The sequence below is a fragment of the Leishmania infantum genome, chromosome 29 (assembly GCF_000002875.2).
Source record: "Leishmania infantum JPCM5 genome chromosome 29".
Lineage (NCBI taxonomy): Eukaryota > Euglenozoa > Kinetoplastea > Trypanosomatida > Trypanosomatidae > Leishmania > Leishmania infantum.
In genome coordinates this window covers 451,445-463,755 of record NC_009413.2, presented here as the reverse complement: position 1 = coordinate 463,755, position 12,311 = coordinate 451,445, and the positions used below count along the sequence as shown (strand labels likewise).

The following is a 12,311-nucleotide window of genomic DNA, read 5'->3' as shown; positions in this document are numbered from 1 at the left end:
AAAGAAAAAAAACTAGAAAAACGCGTCGAAGATGGCAGAGGAGGGACGTAGTGCGGAGAGAGAACGAGAGGAGGAGATGGGTGCGTCGCAGCCGCTCACCGCCACCTCTCGGATAGGGAGAGAGAGCGATGCCCCCCCGCGGTTGAGCGAGAGAGGAAAGGGGGCGGGGGCGGAGCAAGTGGAGGAGCGCAGCGGAAAAGTATGTGAGTGCGGCTTATACCACTGAGCCTTGGCGCACATGCACACTCAAACGCCAAGAAAACAAAAAAATGGATGAAGCATATGCCAGCAATAGCGGCAAAGACGATGGGTTGTACTCGCGTGTACTCGTGTGTCTGTGTATGTGTATCGCGCGCGAGAATGGGGCGGAAGTGGGCAGAGGCGTTGATTCCTTCGAAAGGAAGGTAGTGAAGTGCAAGAAAGGCAAAATAACGAAAAGGAAAAAAATCGAAAATCCACTGCGTGGCATGAGATGCATGGTGCTTGTGTGAAGGCGAACACAGAAGTGGTGGGTTTACGGAGAAAGAAGAACAGAAATGGGGAAGTCGTGGCAGCAGCAGCAGCGTCAAGGAATGCGTGAGTGCAAACGGCGAGGGCTTACACGCAACCCGTGAGTGGCCGCAGTAGCAGTTGCATGTATGACGCGTCGGCGCCCGTGGTGCTCATCTTCACCGAGGGACCTTTCTCTTTTCGTTCCGTACCTCTCATCATCCTTCCTGCAAACGCAAACCGCAGATATACTCACATGCGGCGGCACGTGATGAGAGAGTGGCACAGCCACCAAGAAGCAGCTTACCTTCTCTGTTTCTTGTTTCTGCCTCTCCCTCTGCCCTTGTCGGTACCAGAGACCACTCGCTCATGTCTCGGCAGACAACCTCTGCTGCTGACGATGATGCGTGTTTTGTTCGAGCTAGTTTGCTTTTTTTTCTTCCAGGTATGGGGCCACGAAGCTGACAGGTTTTCAATGATGTACATGGGTGCGCGTGGGTGTAATATGCACGTGTGGAAGGAGGTGACCTGCCGTGGAAGAGAGAGGGAGAGACATAACACGTGAGAAGAGATGCACTGAACGAAAGAAAAGAGGACTGGGGAGAGAGCACCGCACGAAAAGCGAAAAGTGAATGGCACGCAAATACGCTCCCACCACAGATAACCGAAAAAAAAAACTTTTGACACGCCGCGCGGCACACAATTCTAACAGGATGATGATATACACTGACGTGCACAAGCACAGAAACGCACACGTGCATGTCAAGAGAGAGAGATGCAGCGGATCAGCTAAAACGATAGCAGCATCGACGCCGTGCGATGAAGAGAAGACGCAGGCAACTTCTTTCGATGGCTCTATCCTTTCATGTCATCTAAAATGCCGTCGCTGTCCCTCCAACGCACGCACACACACAACGTCCAAACCCATTTTCTCTCTCCACCTGCCTTTATACGTTGTCCGCTGCTTCAACGAGGTGGGCAACGGAAGCCCCTCTCCCGACAGCAAAAAAAAAAAATTACATGGTGAGCAGTGGGGAGGGGGAGACAATATACGAACAGGGTAATCAAAGGAAATGGGAGCACACAAAACAACACATCTGAGAGAAGCGATGAAGGAGAAGGCAAAGGAGGCGATGATGCCCGCGTGCGCCTGCGTGTGTGCTACGGCTCTGCGGTCCCGCACAGATACACTAGAAGCACGAAGAGGGGTGTTGTGGGTGCAAGGCCAGAGAAAGCGAAAGCAGCCTGGCTGCGAGAGAAGGGGGAGAGAGAGAGGAGACAAGAGACGCCACACACACACACACACGCACGTACGCACGCACACAAAAAGGAAAGATGCCCGAAGTTTCTTCCTCGTCGTCGGTCTCGTTTTTCTCTCTCCTCAGGCACGCGCAAAGCGGAGCACGAGGTAGGAAAAGGCCTCGAAGTTGAGCCAGCCATCCTTCGCTAGCGGCGCTCCGTCGAGCTCCAGCGTCGCGTACTCTGTCGGGACACCGAGGTCACGCTCCAAGGCTTGCATGTAGCGCTGGAACTCCTCGACGCTCAAGACGCCACGCCCATGTACATCCAGCTCATCGAACCAATCGCGCAGCTCCTCTTCCGTGATCGGGAAGGCGGTGGTGTTCAACACTGGTTTCACGCCGTCGAGCGGCGTTTGTAGCTCCGCCACCGAGGTCGGCTGCGTCGTCGCAGTGTAACCAGGCGAGTTCATTGCAAGACGCACGGCCTGGTACGCGTTGTTGCGGTATGGAGCAGACGGCCTGACCGACGATGTGTGAGACGGGAAAGTGTCAGCGCACGCAAGTGCCACTGCGCGCTCGCCGCTCTCGGACTGCGCCGATGTCTTCGGAGAGGCGTTATCGCCCACCTCACGCTTGCCCTCAGCCGGTTTCGCCTCTGCCTCAGCGAAAGGCCCAAACGGAACGGAGACGCGTGCAGCACCATGACCCGGATCGGCGGCGGTAGGGATGCTTGAGGTGGTGGTGTTTGTCAAGCTCCCACCCGCGGTGCTCCGCCGGTTTCTCATGTTCTGATGCAGTTTCTCATACAGCGACATCTTACCCACGCGGATCGGAACGCCTTCCGGCTCGCCGAACATGCCGCGAGTATGGACAAGATCCTCCAGCGAGCACGGTGCAGTCGCCTCCTCGGATGCCTCATCGCCCTTTGACCCACGAGAAGCAGCTGTGTGGGAAATCAACCGCTGGACATACGCAGGATCACGTGCCTGCACTGCCTGCAGACGCGGGTTGGTGTAGCGTATCCACACCTCACCAGCCTTGTTCCGCGCCAGCGCGGTCGTCTGTTGCTCCTGGTTGTACCGCTCGAGCTCCTGCATGAAGGAGGCTTGCTCCACTGGGAGAAGTACCTGGTAGTGGCTCAGCAGCATCGTCACTCGCTCCTTGCTGGCCGCGTCCAAGCAGTCAAACAAGCGCGCTGGCGGTGTTGCCGCGGCTTTGGCGGCCGACCCAGCATCGGCGGTAGCGGTGATCATTTTTATGTGTCGTTCCCCTTGCTGTCCAGTGTACGCGAACGGGGGAGCACGTGTGCACGCTGCGGGCGCCAACGATCTGAGACGCGCGCGATACAGGGGCACACGAGACGAAACAATACAGCGAAAGAGGGCCGCGATGAAAGAGCCGGCAAAAGACAATCCAGGCGAAGCTGTGTCGGCGTGTGTGCCGCACGGAGGAACAGGTGAGTAGCGGCAGAGGGGGGAGAGGGAGACGTTGGAAAAAGAGAGAATCCGCATACCTTCACCTGCTAAGCGAGCTAAAGGCAGGGGTGTCCAGGTCGCAACCCGCGATGTGGCGGCCCTCGCTGTCGGCAGCCTCGCCCTCCCCCAGCCGAGTCGCTGCATCAGCATCAGTGGGTGTGCGCATCCGCCTAGGCGAAGCCGCACAAGAGAGAGGGGAGGGGGTAAAAGTGGGTCGGAGTTGGGTGTGGCGCAGCGCATGCAACACCCACGCGCCGCGGAAGCGCGCAGATCCCCTCTGGCAGGTCAGCACCAGCCCGCTTGCAGGCCGTGGTCGGCCACAGTTCCTTGTCTCGCAGCTTTATAAGCATCTCCAGTGCACACAGTGCAGCCTTCACGCACACACAAGAGGCTGTCGGCTCCGCAGCACCGCACGGACGCACCAGAAGGCACACATTTCTAATACGCTGGTCACTGGGGCACAACACGCTTCAAAACAGAGGCCTGAATCTTGGAAAGCGAGCCCGCACAGATGTGTATACGTGCGCAGGCACCGCCGCGTGTTGCACACAGGGGGGGAGAAGTAGGGGAGTCAGAGAAAGAAAGAGACTAAAGAGAGCAATGAGAGAGGGAAGCTATAAATACGGAGGCAGAACCGTGGCAAGCCGTAGCAGCGGACCTGTAAAGCGGGTGAACGGGAACAGCGGCCGCCGTGCCAGCCAGGGGAGGGGGGGGGGGGCACGGCCGGGCGTGACAGTGGCGGTTGCCCGGTAAGACTGGGACAGGGGAGGGGGCGCAAGCAGCAGCACCGTCGCCCTTCCGCGCGCGCTGGCCCTCGCACAGCCCACGAGCGCAGCAGGGAGATCAAGCCTGTGTGGTTCACCCGCACAGTCGCCTTACTCGTCTCTCCACGGAAACTGTTCGCCCTCGGGGTCCTGCGTCAGGGCGTGGCGCGCGCGCGTTGTCACGGTATCACCCGTGTCCGCGTTCAATCCAATCAGCGTCGGAATCGATTCCACCTTGTACTGCTTCGTTAGCGCCTCCACAACGTTGCGCTTCTCGAACGGGATGGAAAGCCATGGCATCTTGCTGTAGTACCCATTGAAGTCCTCCTCCTCCTCGTCCCATGACGCAAGTATGATCTCGAAGTTCTTTGAATTGTGATGCTTCTCGTAGAACTCCACCAGCTTCGGGGTGAAGCCACGGCACGGCGGGCACCAGCTTGCCGAGAAGTACAAGAACACGGTCTTGCCGGATAGAGAGCTCATATCCACCATATCATTCTGCTTCTGCAGCTTCAACACATCCCCCAAGTGCTTGCTGACACCGGACATTGCTGTGCACGGGGAGGAACAGAGAGGAAGTACAAAGAACAGTTAGAAAAGGGAAAGGGCGATGTGCTTGTCTGTAGGGGTCGAGGAAATGGCGAGAGTGTGATGAAGACGGGCTAATACGGATGAAGTCCTTGGTGTAGCAAGGGTTGGGAAGGGGTGGATGGTGACAGAGGTTACAAGCACGAGGGCAGGATGGGATGCGTCACGATGGCGCCCATTTGTGTACGTGCGTGCCACGCACGTGTAAGACCGACATAAAGCCAGAGTACGCAACCGCACCAACGCGCAATGTCCCGGCAGCAGTGAGGCGAGGGCAAGACGGCCAAGCGAAGGTATCAACGCATGAGCAAGAAGAAGAAAGCGGTGCAGCAAGCGAGAGAAGGTGGGTGTGGTCAAGAGCCTGGGAAGTGAGAGACTGCGTGTGTCGATTCAAATGGAGCAGACACGTGGTGGCTGGGTATCTTTTTTGTACTCCCCCACCCCTCCCGTGCTGAATTCGGCAAGGGAGTAAGGGGGAGTGCTGGAGTCCTCCCTCAGAGCACCGCACAATATACGGGCGGCGGACTGCTCGTCATGAGCGTGAGCGGCAAACGCACATCACGCAAGAGGCACGACTCGATTGTGCCTCCCCACCCCCACCTCCTACACATCACCGCTGATTGACGAGCTGCGCGCGTGTATGTCCAAAGCCGCATGCAAGCCCATTACTGCACACCCCGCTTTCTTCTCGACTCTGGTTTCACCAAAATGTGCGCGTGTGGGGGTGAAATGCGCCACGCTTGGCGCTCCTCCTCATGTTCTGCTCATTTCTTTTTCGCGGTCTTCCCCTCCCATCCTACCGATGTGGTGCAACAGACGAATGACGGGAACTCGCTCACTGATCAGCAGCAGCAGCAGAGACGGTCAGCTTGTTTTCTGTGTATACGCGAACATTGGAGTAAGAGGGCAGGGTGCGTCGAGTCTCTTGTACGCAGGACACGGAGGATTAGTACAACAGAAATGTGCCCTTTAAGTGTGCTTGTGCCTGTGCAAGCGAGCCACAGCATTTCCATAACGATCGCTATCAGGAGGAAAACGGCGGGAGACGACCAATCGTGGTGAGGGGTTGATGGGGGGGGGGGAGAGGACGGCAAGGATAACGGTCCTCGGGCAGGGTCGCGCTAGCGCTCATGCCGATCACCCTCAGCGAGAGTTGCCAAGGTACAAGAGAAAAACAGAGAGAAGCATCCTCAAGGTAAGCATCTTCTGGAAGACGCATTCGAAGTGCGCGCGCGAGCAGGCGCGCACCACCATCACTGCTTGCCACTGAAGCACGTACCTCATCGTGCGTTCACCCTCTCCAGCACTGGTGCATATGGTGCACCCCTTTGTGTTTGGTTTACTTCTCCGACACGTTGGGCCACGGGAACTCCTTCCCCTCGGGATCCTTCTCGACCATGTTGCGCGCCCGTGTCGTAACGATCTTGCCTGTGTCCGCTTCGACGCCGATCAGCGTCGGAATCGTCTCCACCTTGAACCCATTCTTAAGAAACTCCATCCCTTTTCGATCCTCAAAAGGCAGCGCCAGCCATGGCATTTTTTTGTAGTACTCCATGAAATCGTCGGCCTCCTCGTCCCAAGAGATCAGCATCACCTCGAAATTCTTCGACTTCGCGTGTTTGTTGTAGAATTCAACGAGCTTCGGAGTGAAGCCGCGGCATGGCGGGCACCAACTAGCCGAGAAGTAGAAGAAGAAGGTCTTACCAGCCAGCGTTGGTAGCACGATGTCCGTCGCCGAGCCCTTGAGGAAGCTGGTGGAGTAAGGGAAGAACTTCGTCAAGCCCGACATGGTAGCAAAGATGTCAGGCACGGACAAGAAGAGGGGTGTACGAGAGACGAAGGGCAGTCGAAGGTCCTGAGAAGCAAGGGTTGCGGGAGGGATACGGTTTGAGAGCGACAGAACGAGTAGTGAGCGCGTCAGTATCGCGCAAACGGCGGGGGTGGGCTTCAAGAGACAATACGGAAGGCACGCGCGGAGGCGCCGAGGAGTGTGGGAGGTGTTCACAGCGGAAGCGAGCAAAAGACTGGTCTCCGCGTAATGCACTACAGAGGAGGGCCCGGGCGTGTGCGGATCCGGCAAGCAGTCAGTCGACGGCGGTGCCACAATACGTCCTCGCGTAGCTGTGTATGTAAACGAGGAGTCAGGTGTCTGTGTCTGTGTGTGTGTGTATGTGTGTCGGAGGAGGAGGAGAGGAGAGGGGGGTTGTACGTAACAGATGGATATAGACGAGGAAAACGAATGAACAGGCGGAGGCGTAGGTGGCCGTGTGAGACGGGAGGGGGTGTGGGGGGTCGGTGGGCGTCCGTCTGCTTCGGGGAAGGTTCTAGAGATAGAGGGAGAGGTTGTCTTTTACGGGCAGCGATGCGAGATGGCGAGAGACTGAAGAAATACGGCACCGACACGCGCGCGCGCACATGGTCGTCCGAAAGGGGAGGATGACAGAGTGGAAGAAAAAAAGACCTACGGAGAGGCAGGGAAAAGGGGGGGTATCGCCCTAACAGCGGAGGGCGGTCGCAGGAGCGAAACATCTGCGCATGCGCAATGCGTCGACGATCCGTGAACCCCTCCTCGCGGCAAGGCACCTACACATAGCAGATAGGAAAAATGTGGAGGTGTAGATGCCGAGCATGGCATCTGCATCTGCACGCGTGCAGCTCCTCTCTACGGCAAAGGCTTCACGCCGCGTGTGTGTGTGTGTGCTCACGCGTGTGAAACCGTCGACAGTGCGTCCTTCTATCCACGATGAGCGTTCCTCTTTGTTGCTGTCCATTGGCCTACTTGCACCGGCGAGAGCGTGCGTTTGTATGCCCGAGAGCGTGTGGGCGTGCAGAAGAACGTGAGGGCCGTCACATGCGCGGTGGTTAGTATTATTGCAACCTTCACATCCGCTCCGTTTCTCTCTTTCTCTCCCTCCCCTCTCGCCCCGAGAAGCCTCACAAGGCTGCACGTCGACACGGAGACGCACACACGCACATGTATTAACATGCGCTTACACAACGCGAGGCGTGTGAGGGTTTGAAGGGAACATCAGCGGGCAAAGGAAGAAGGAAGAGCCTTCATCATCCCTCCTGTGCTGTGGCGTCAGCAGCACAGCGCAGGGCAAGGGGAGAAGGGACAGCCACACACGCACGAAAGAGCACAGACAGACAAACGCGGCCACCGCCCCCCCCCCCAAAAAAAAGGAGTACAAGACACAGATATAGGAGGAAGAAGTGAGATATACGGGTGGGGGCACACGCGTGCCCGCAACGCACTTAAAGAGAACAAAAGGGAAAACAAAGACGCCGGCAAAGTCAGTGGTTCGCACAAGATAAGCAACCACGCGAAGCGCAAAACAACGAAGCGCGGAGCGAGACAAGAAAGTACTGCACGGTGAACCCGAAAACACAAAAAAAAACGAAAAGATACCGTCGACCTCGAGAGATACTCGCACGATCCACCCCAACAACAAATATCGCCGCACCCGCAGCAGCGAGGCACAACGCTAAACATGAGCGCGCGCAACCTTACAAAGAGTCATACTTTTCTTTTTCTTCGCCCACACCTTCATCCCAAGCCCTCCGAACACACACACGCACTCACATGCAAACACCCCAGCACACACTGAAAGAGATGCGCGCACAAACACGTTTTTTTGTTGTTGTTCTTTCCTTTTATTTTTTGCTTCCTTCTTTTTTTTTGGGGGGGCGTCAGAGATGCAACCTACTGCGCCGAAAACACTTCTAAACCATCACGCAGACGCGCACACGCTTATTTGTGCTGGCGTTTTGCCTGAGGTGCGTAGACGGCGAGAAAGGGGAGGGCCTTTTGATGGCTACCGTAAAATAACCGCAGCCGCTCCATAAGGAAGAAGTGCACGCCAATCACGTTCACTGTCGCCTCACTCCCCAACACCCCCACGCCCCCCCAACTACTTTCCCCATCCTGTGACACCCCCGCCCCTCGCACTCTCTGCGGTTCTTTCACACAAGCACAAGCACGCAGACATAGCAACCTTCTTGCATGTCCCTCTCTTCGCTTACCTCAGCCAGCCCGCGCATGGTGTACTCGGATCTCTTCTCTGTATTCGCGCTACCCTGCCGCCTCTGCACGTCTTGCACGTCCCATGTCCTTTGGTGGCTTTATGCGCATGGCGAATCTGCGTTTCGCTGCGGGGTTGAAATGCGCAAGAGAAACAACGAGCTGCTGCTGCCGCCGCTGACGCAGTAGTGTGGGTAGTGGTAGTGAGAGAACGAGGCAGGAACGGTCGAAGTGCTGCAACGACACAAACGGGGAAGGGGGAAGGGTTTGCGGTGAGGAGGGGAAGGCAGGGCACAGGGGGCACACGCGCATTCGTCGGCATGCATCTGTACATCTACCCTCAGACACACTGGAATAGAGGCACCCACATGCACACAGAAAGCTCCGTTCATGACCTAACACCAACAACGCCAGAACTCGTCCATGGAGGGCACACGCAAAGACAAAAAAAAAGAGAAACACCGCAACAGCGAACGAGAGAAGTTGACATCAATACAACCGAGAAGACACGTACGCGCCCCACGCAAGCACTCACGTTACACTCTGCAGAGAGAGAGCCCATCGAGTAAGAGTGGAAAGTAAGATAGGAAAATATACAAAAAAAAATAACAAAACGACCTCGAGAGTTGAACAGAAACTGTGAAACGGCAAGGCAACGTATGCGAAGGTGTGACACCCGCAACAGACGAGACGCACACAAACACACACACGCACACACACGCGCGCGGACACAAACCTTTTGAGCGAGGCAATCACATGGAATCGGGTGGTGCAACCTGTGAGTGGCACGGTGGCCAGTGTGGGCGCATATATATATATATATATGTGTGTATATATGTGTGTGTGCGTGTGCGTGTGCGTGTGCGCAGGGGATGGGATGGGGGAAGTGTCTTGTTTTCCTTTTCCTTGTTCGTCCGTGCGCCACGTTCACGTCTGTACGCGAATAAACTCTTTCTCGCTCTTTGTATGCGTGCGCAGAGGATACACACTGCCTGAAGTGTCCCCGCCCCTTCCCTGAGGCAGCGTACCAGTCACCAACGTCTGCGTAGAGGATGCCTGCCACAGACCACGCGTAGTTTTCTTTCGCTTCTTTCTTTCGACGCCTTCATTCTCCGCCATACAACGTGAGCTCAACGACACTCGACCCCCGGCATGTCACAGGTCCCCATCGCGTCGTGCAAAGTGGTCGGGGGCACACGCGCTAAAGGAATGTGCCGACTCAGTCATCTGAGCACAGTCTCTGCTCAAAACCCTACCCATCCATCTCGCGCTCCGCAGGTCGCCTCATAGCCGCTCCCCTCATGTCGTTCGCCACCCCTGGAGCGTCCTCCCCCCCTGGCGGTGGCTCAGGAATTCCTCGCTTCTGTGAGCAGTGTGAGGGCCGGGGATCAGCTACACTCAAGTCGGCACTTTGCCTGTCACATGGACGGCACAAACGCGTGCTCTGTTGCAGGTCGCTCCAACGCAGAACGCCGTCCAGGACATGACCGCCGACATCGCCAGGGACGCATTGCTCTGGCATTCCCACGTCGTAGGCACCTGGCCCCGTCACCACAAGAAGTGTTTTGGCATTTGGCAGGGAGAGAGGGGAGGGGCTGCCTGGCTCCCTCCCACGCAGTGTGTGTGTGTGTGTGGAGGGGGGGGCTCTTGAGCCCTGAGATGCCATGCACGGAGGTGTCCCCCTTCCCACACATCCATCCACCCCACACAAGCACACCTGTCATCAGGGGCCGTATGTGGCGCGCAACTAACAAACAGGAGACGGAGGGGGGACAAAAGCGGCAGCGCCATCACGACGATGACCCCACCGTCCGCCACGCACGAAGACGCCAAAAAGGAGACAGGGGGGTAAAACAGAAACCCGAAAAAAGGGCGAACGATCGTCTGTGCTGTGACGCGGAGGTTCTTCTCTTCGTGCGGCGTTGGATCCCAGCTACGATAGCCGCAAACGCACACAAACACGCACACGCGGCTGCCGGTACTTCGGCTCGTGGCCGCGGCGAGGGCCTTCCGTTGCCATTGTGCAAGTAATAGCCTCCCGTCGCCTCCACTTTTTGTTTTGCTAGCACTACCTGCTTCTGCCGCCTGGCTGCAGCAACCTCCCCCTACTAATAATACCAAAAGTAGTAGTAAATACCGCACAGTATGAGGAGCAGAAGCACGAAGCTTTCTCGCCAGCCCTCGGTGCGGTTGCGCATGTCGCCCTCCGCGAACCGCCACGGGAACCGGACCGCATCTGGGTCCTTCATCACCATCGTCTTGCCCTCCCTTGTCACCATGCAGTTCGTGTCTACGGCAACAACGACCACCTTCGGGATCGAGACGACCGAGTAGGCGCGTGAGAGGAAGCGAGCCACCTCGTGCTCCTTGAAGGGCAGTGCCAGCCAGTTGCCGTGCCCGCTGGCTTTCGGGATGCGTGGGCTCTGTGCTATGCCCGCCGCTGTCGGCGCACCACCGGCGGCCGCGGTCGAGGAGGGGACTTGGGGCTGCTGGCCCTCGCTCAGGCCAACGCCGCCTACGGTGGCAGCGCCAGTTTGGTTCCCTAAGAGATGTGTGATGTCGCAGCTCAGGGGGCAGCTCTCGTCCAGTGCCTCGCTGGAGGCGACCGGTGGAGGCGAAGACGACGCTGCCGCCGGTGGACGTCGCACGTAGTTGCTGCTGCGATTCTGAAAAAAGTCCATCATGCGCCCCTCCTCGCGGTCCGACGATACAAACAGCACCTCAAACCCGTACCGGTCCTTGTGGGCATCGTAGAAGTCCGCCAGCAGCGGGGTGAAGCGCTGGCATGGCGGGCACCAGTGAGCAGAGAAGTAGATAAGCACGTACTTCTTCCCCTTGAACGCTTCCGACGCGGCGACAGTGGTGCCGTCCTGCCGCAGCACCTTCAAGTCAGGGAACTGCGACAGGAATGGACCGCCCTTGTGACGCAAGGGCATTCTGACTGAGCGGCTCTGTATAGGGAGAGAGCAGCAGCAGCTAGCAAACCCGACAACAAAAACCGATGAGTAGCGGCAGCCTCTGCGTGCGTAGAACCCCAGCTCTAACAATGTGAAAGCTCACTCGAGTACAGGTGTGTGTGTATGTGTGTGTGTGTGTGTGTGTGTCTGTGGGTCCCGTGCTCGATAGACCGGGACCCTCGTGCTGTTGATTCTGTCGTCGCCGTCTGCCACTGTGCACGTAGCGCGCGGTAAAGCGGTGGCAAAGCAAGAAAGGTCTCACACGCCCGTCGCTCTCCGGCGCGCGCGATGGAGGAGAAAGAGTATGCGAAAGAGAAACCCGCAACCTGGCAGGCACACACACACACACAAGCAAGCAAGAGAAGGAAGTGAGAAAGCAGCTTTATAAAGATATAGAAGTCGAAAGCAAACAAGTGCACGAAAGGAGCAAGGCACCCGAGGTGAACGGGAAGATGAGGTGAGGAACAGCGAGGGAAGACACGACACAGGTAACCCCGGTGTACGACAGCTGCAACTGTGTGCGTGTCTATGTCTATGTCCGTGTCTGTGTGATAGGCACTGTAGGAAAAGAGAATGAGAGGAGAAGAGCAGGAGAGAGGTGCGCGGATTGGTGTGTGTGTGTGTGTGTGTGTGTGTGTGCAAGCGCGCACACACACAAGAAAAAAGGGGGGAGACAGCAGAAGAGTGACGGGAAAAAGAGAAAACACACAGAGGAGCAGCGGAGCGTGGGGAGTGAGTAAGGCACACAAGCCAGCACACCCACACAACAACAAAGG

General features: G+C 57.2%; 4 protein-coding genes across 4 annotated transcripts; all 4 read right to left on the bottom strand.

Moving 5' to 3' along the window:
• Positions 1 to 1,870: 1,870 nt before the first annotated feature.
• LINJ_29_1260 (conserved hypothetical protein) lies at positions 1,871 to 2,983 on the bottom strand (the record flags this gene model as incomplete). The annotated part of the gene is made up of 1 exon (XM_001466606.1): positions 1,871 to 2,983. The coding sequence occupies one exon, from the start codon at positions 2,981 to 2,983 to the stop codon at positions 1,871 to 1,873; it is 1,113 nt and encodes a 370-aa protein (XP_001466643.1).
• Positions 2,984 to 4,080: 1,097 nt separating this feature from the next.
• TXN1 (tryparedoxin) lies at positions 4,081 to 4,518 on the bottom strand (the record flags this gene model as incomplete). Its single annotated transcript, XM_001466605.1, has 1 exon — positions 4,081 to 4,518. The coding sequence occupies one exon, from the start codon at positions 4,516 to 4,518 to the stop codon at positions 4,081 to 4,083; it is 438 nt and encodes a 145-aa protein (XP_001466642.1).
• A 1,378-nt stretch (positions 4,519 to 5,896) lies between these two features.
• Positions 5,897 to 6,346, bottom strand: TXN2 (tryparedoxin; the record flags this gene model as incomplete). The annotated part of the gene is made up of 1 exon (XM_001466604.1): positions 5,897 to 6,346. The coding sequence occupies one exon, from the start codon at positions 6,344 to 6,346 to the stop codon at positions 5,897 to 5,899; it is 450 nt and encodes a 149-aa protein (XP_001466641.1).
• A 4,340-nt stretch (positions 6,347 to 10,686) lies between these two features.
• LINJ_29_1230 (tryparedoxin-like protein) lies at positions 10,687 to 11,514 on the bottom strand (the record flags this gene model as incomplete). Its single annotated transcript, XM_001466603.1, has 1 exon — positions 10,687 to 11,514. One exon carries the CDS (start codon positions 11,512 to 11,514, stop codon positions 10,687 to 10,689), a length of 828 nt encoding a protein of 275 aa, XP_001466640.1.
• Between the last annotated feature and the right edge of the window lie 797 nt (positions 11,515 to 12,311).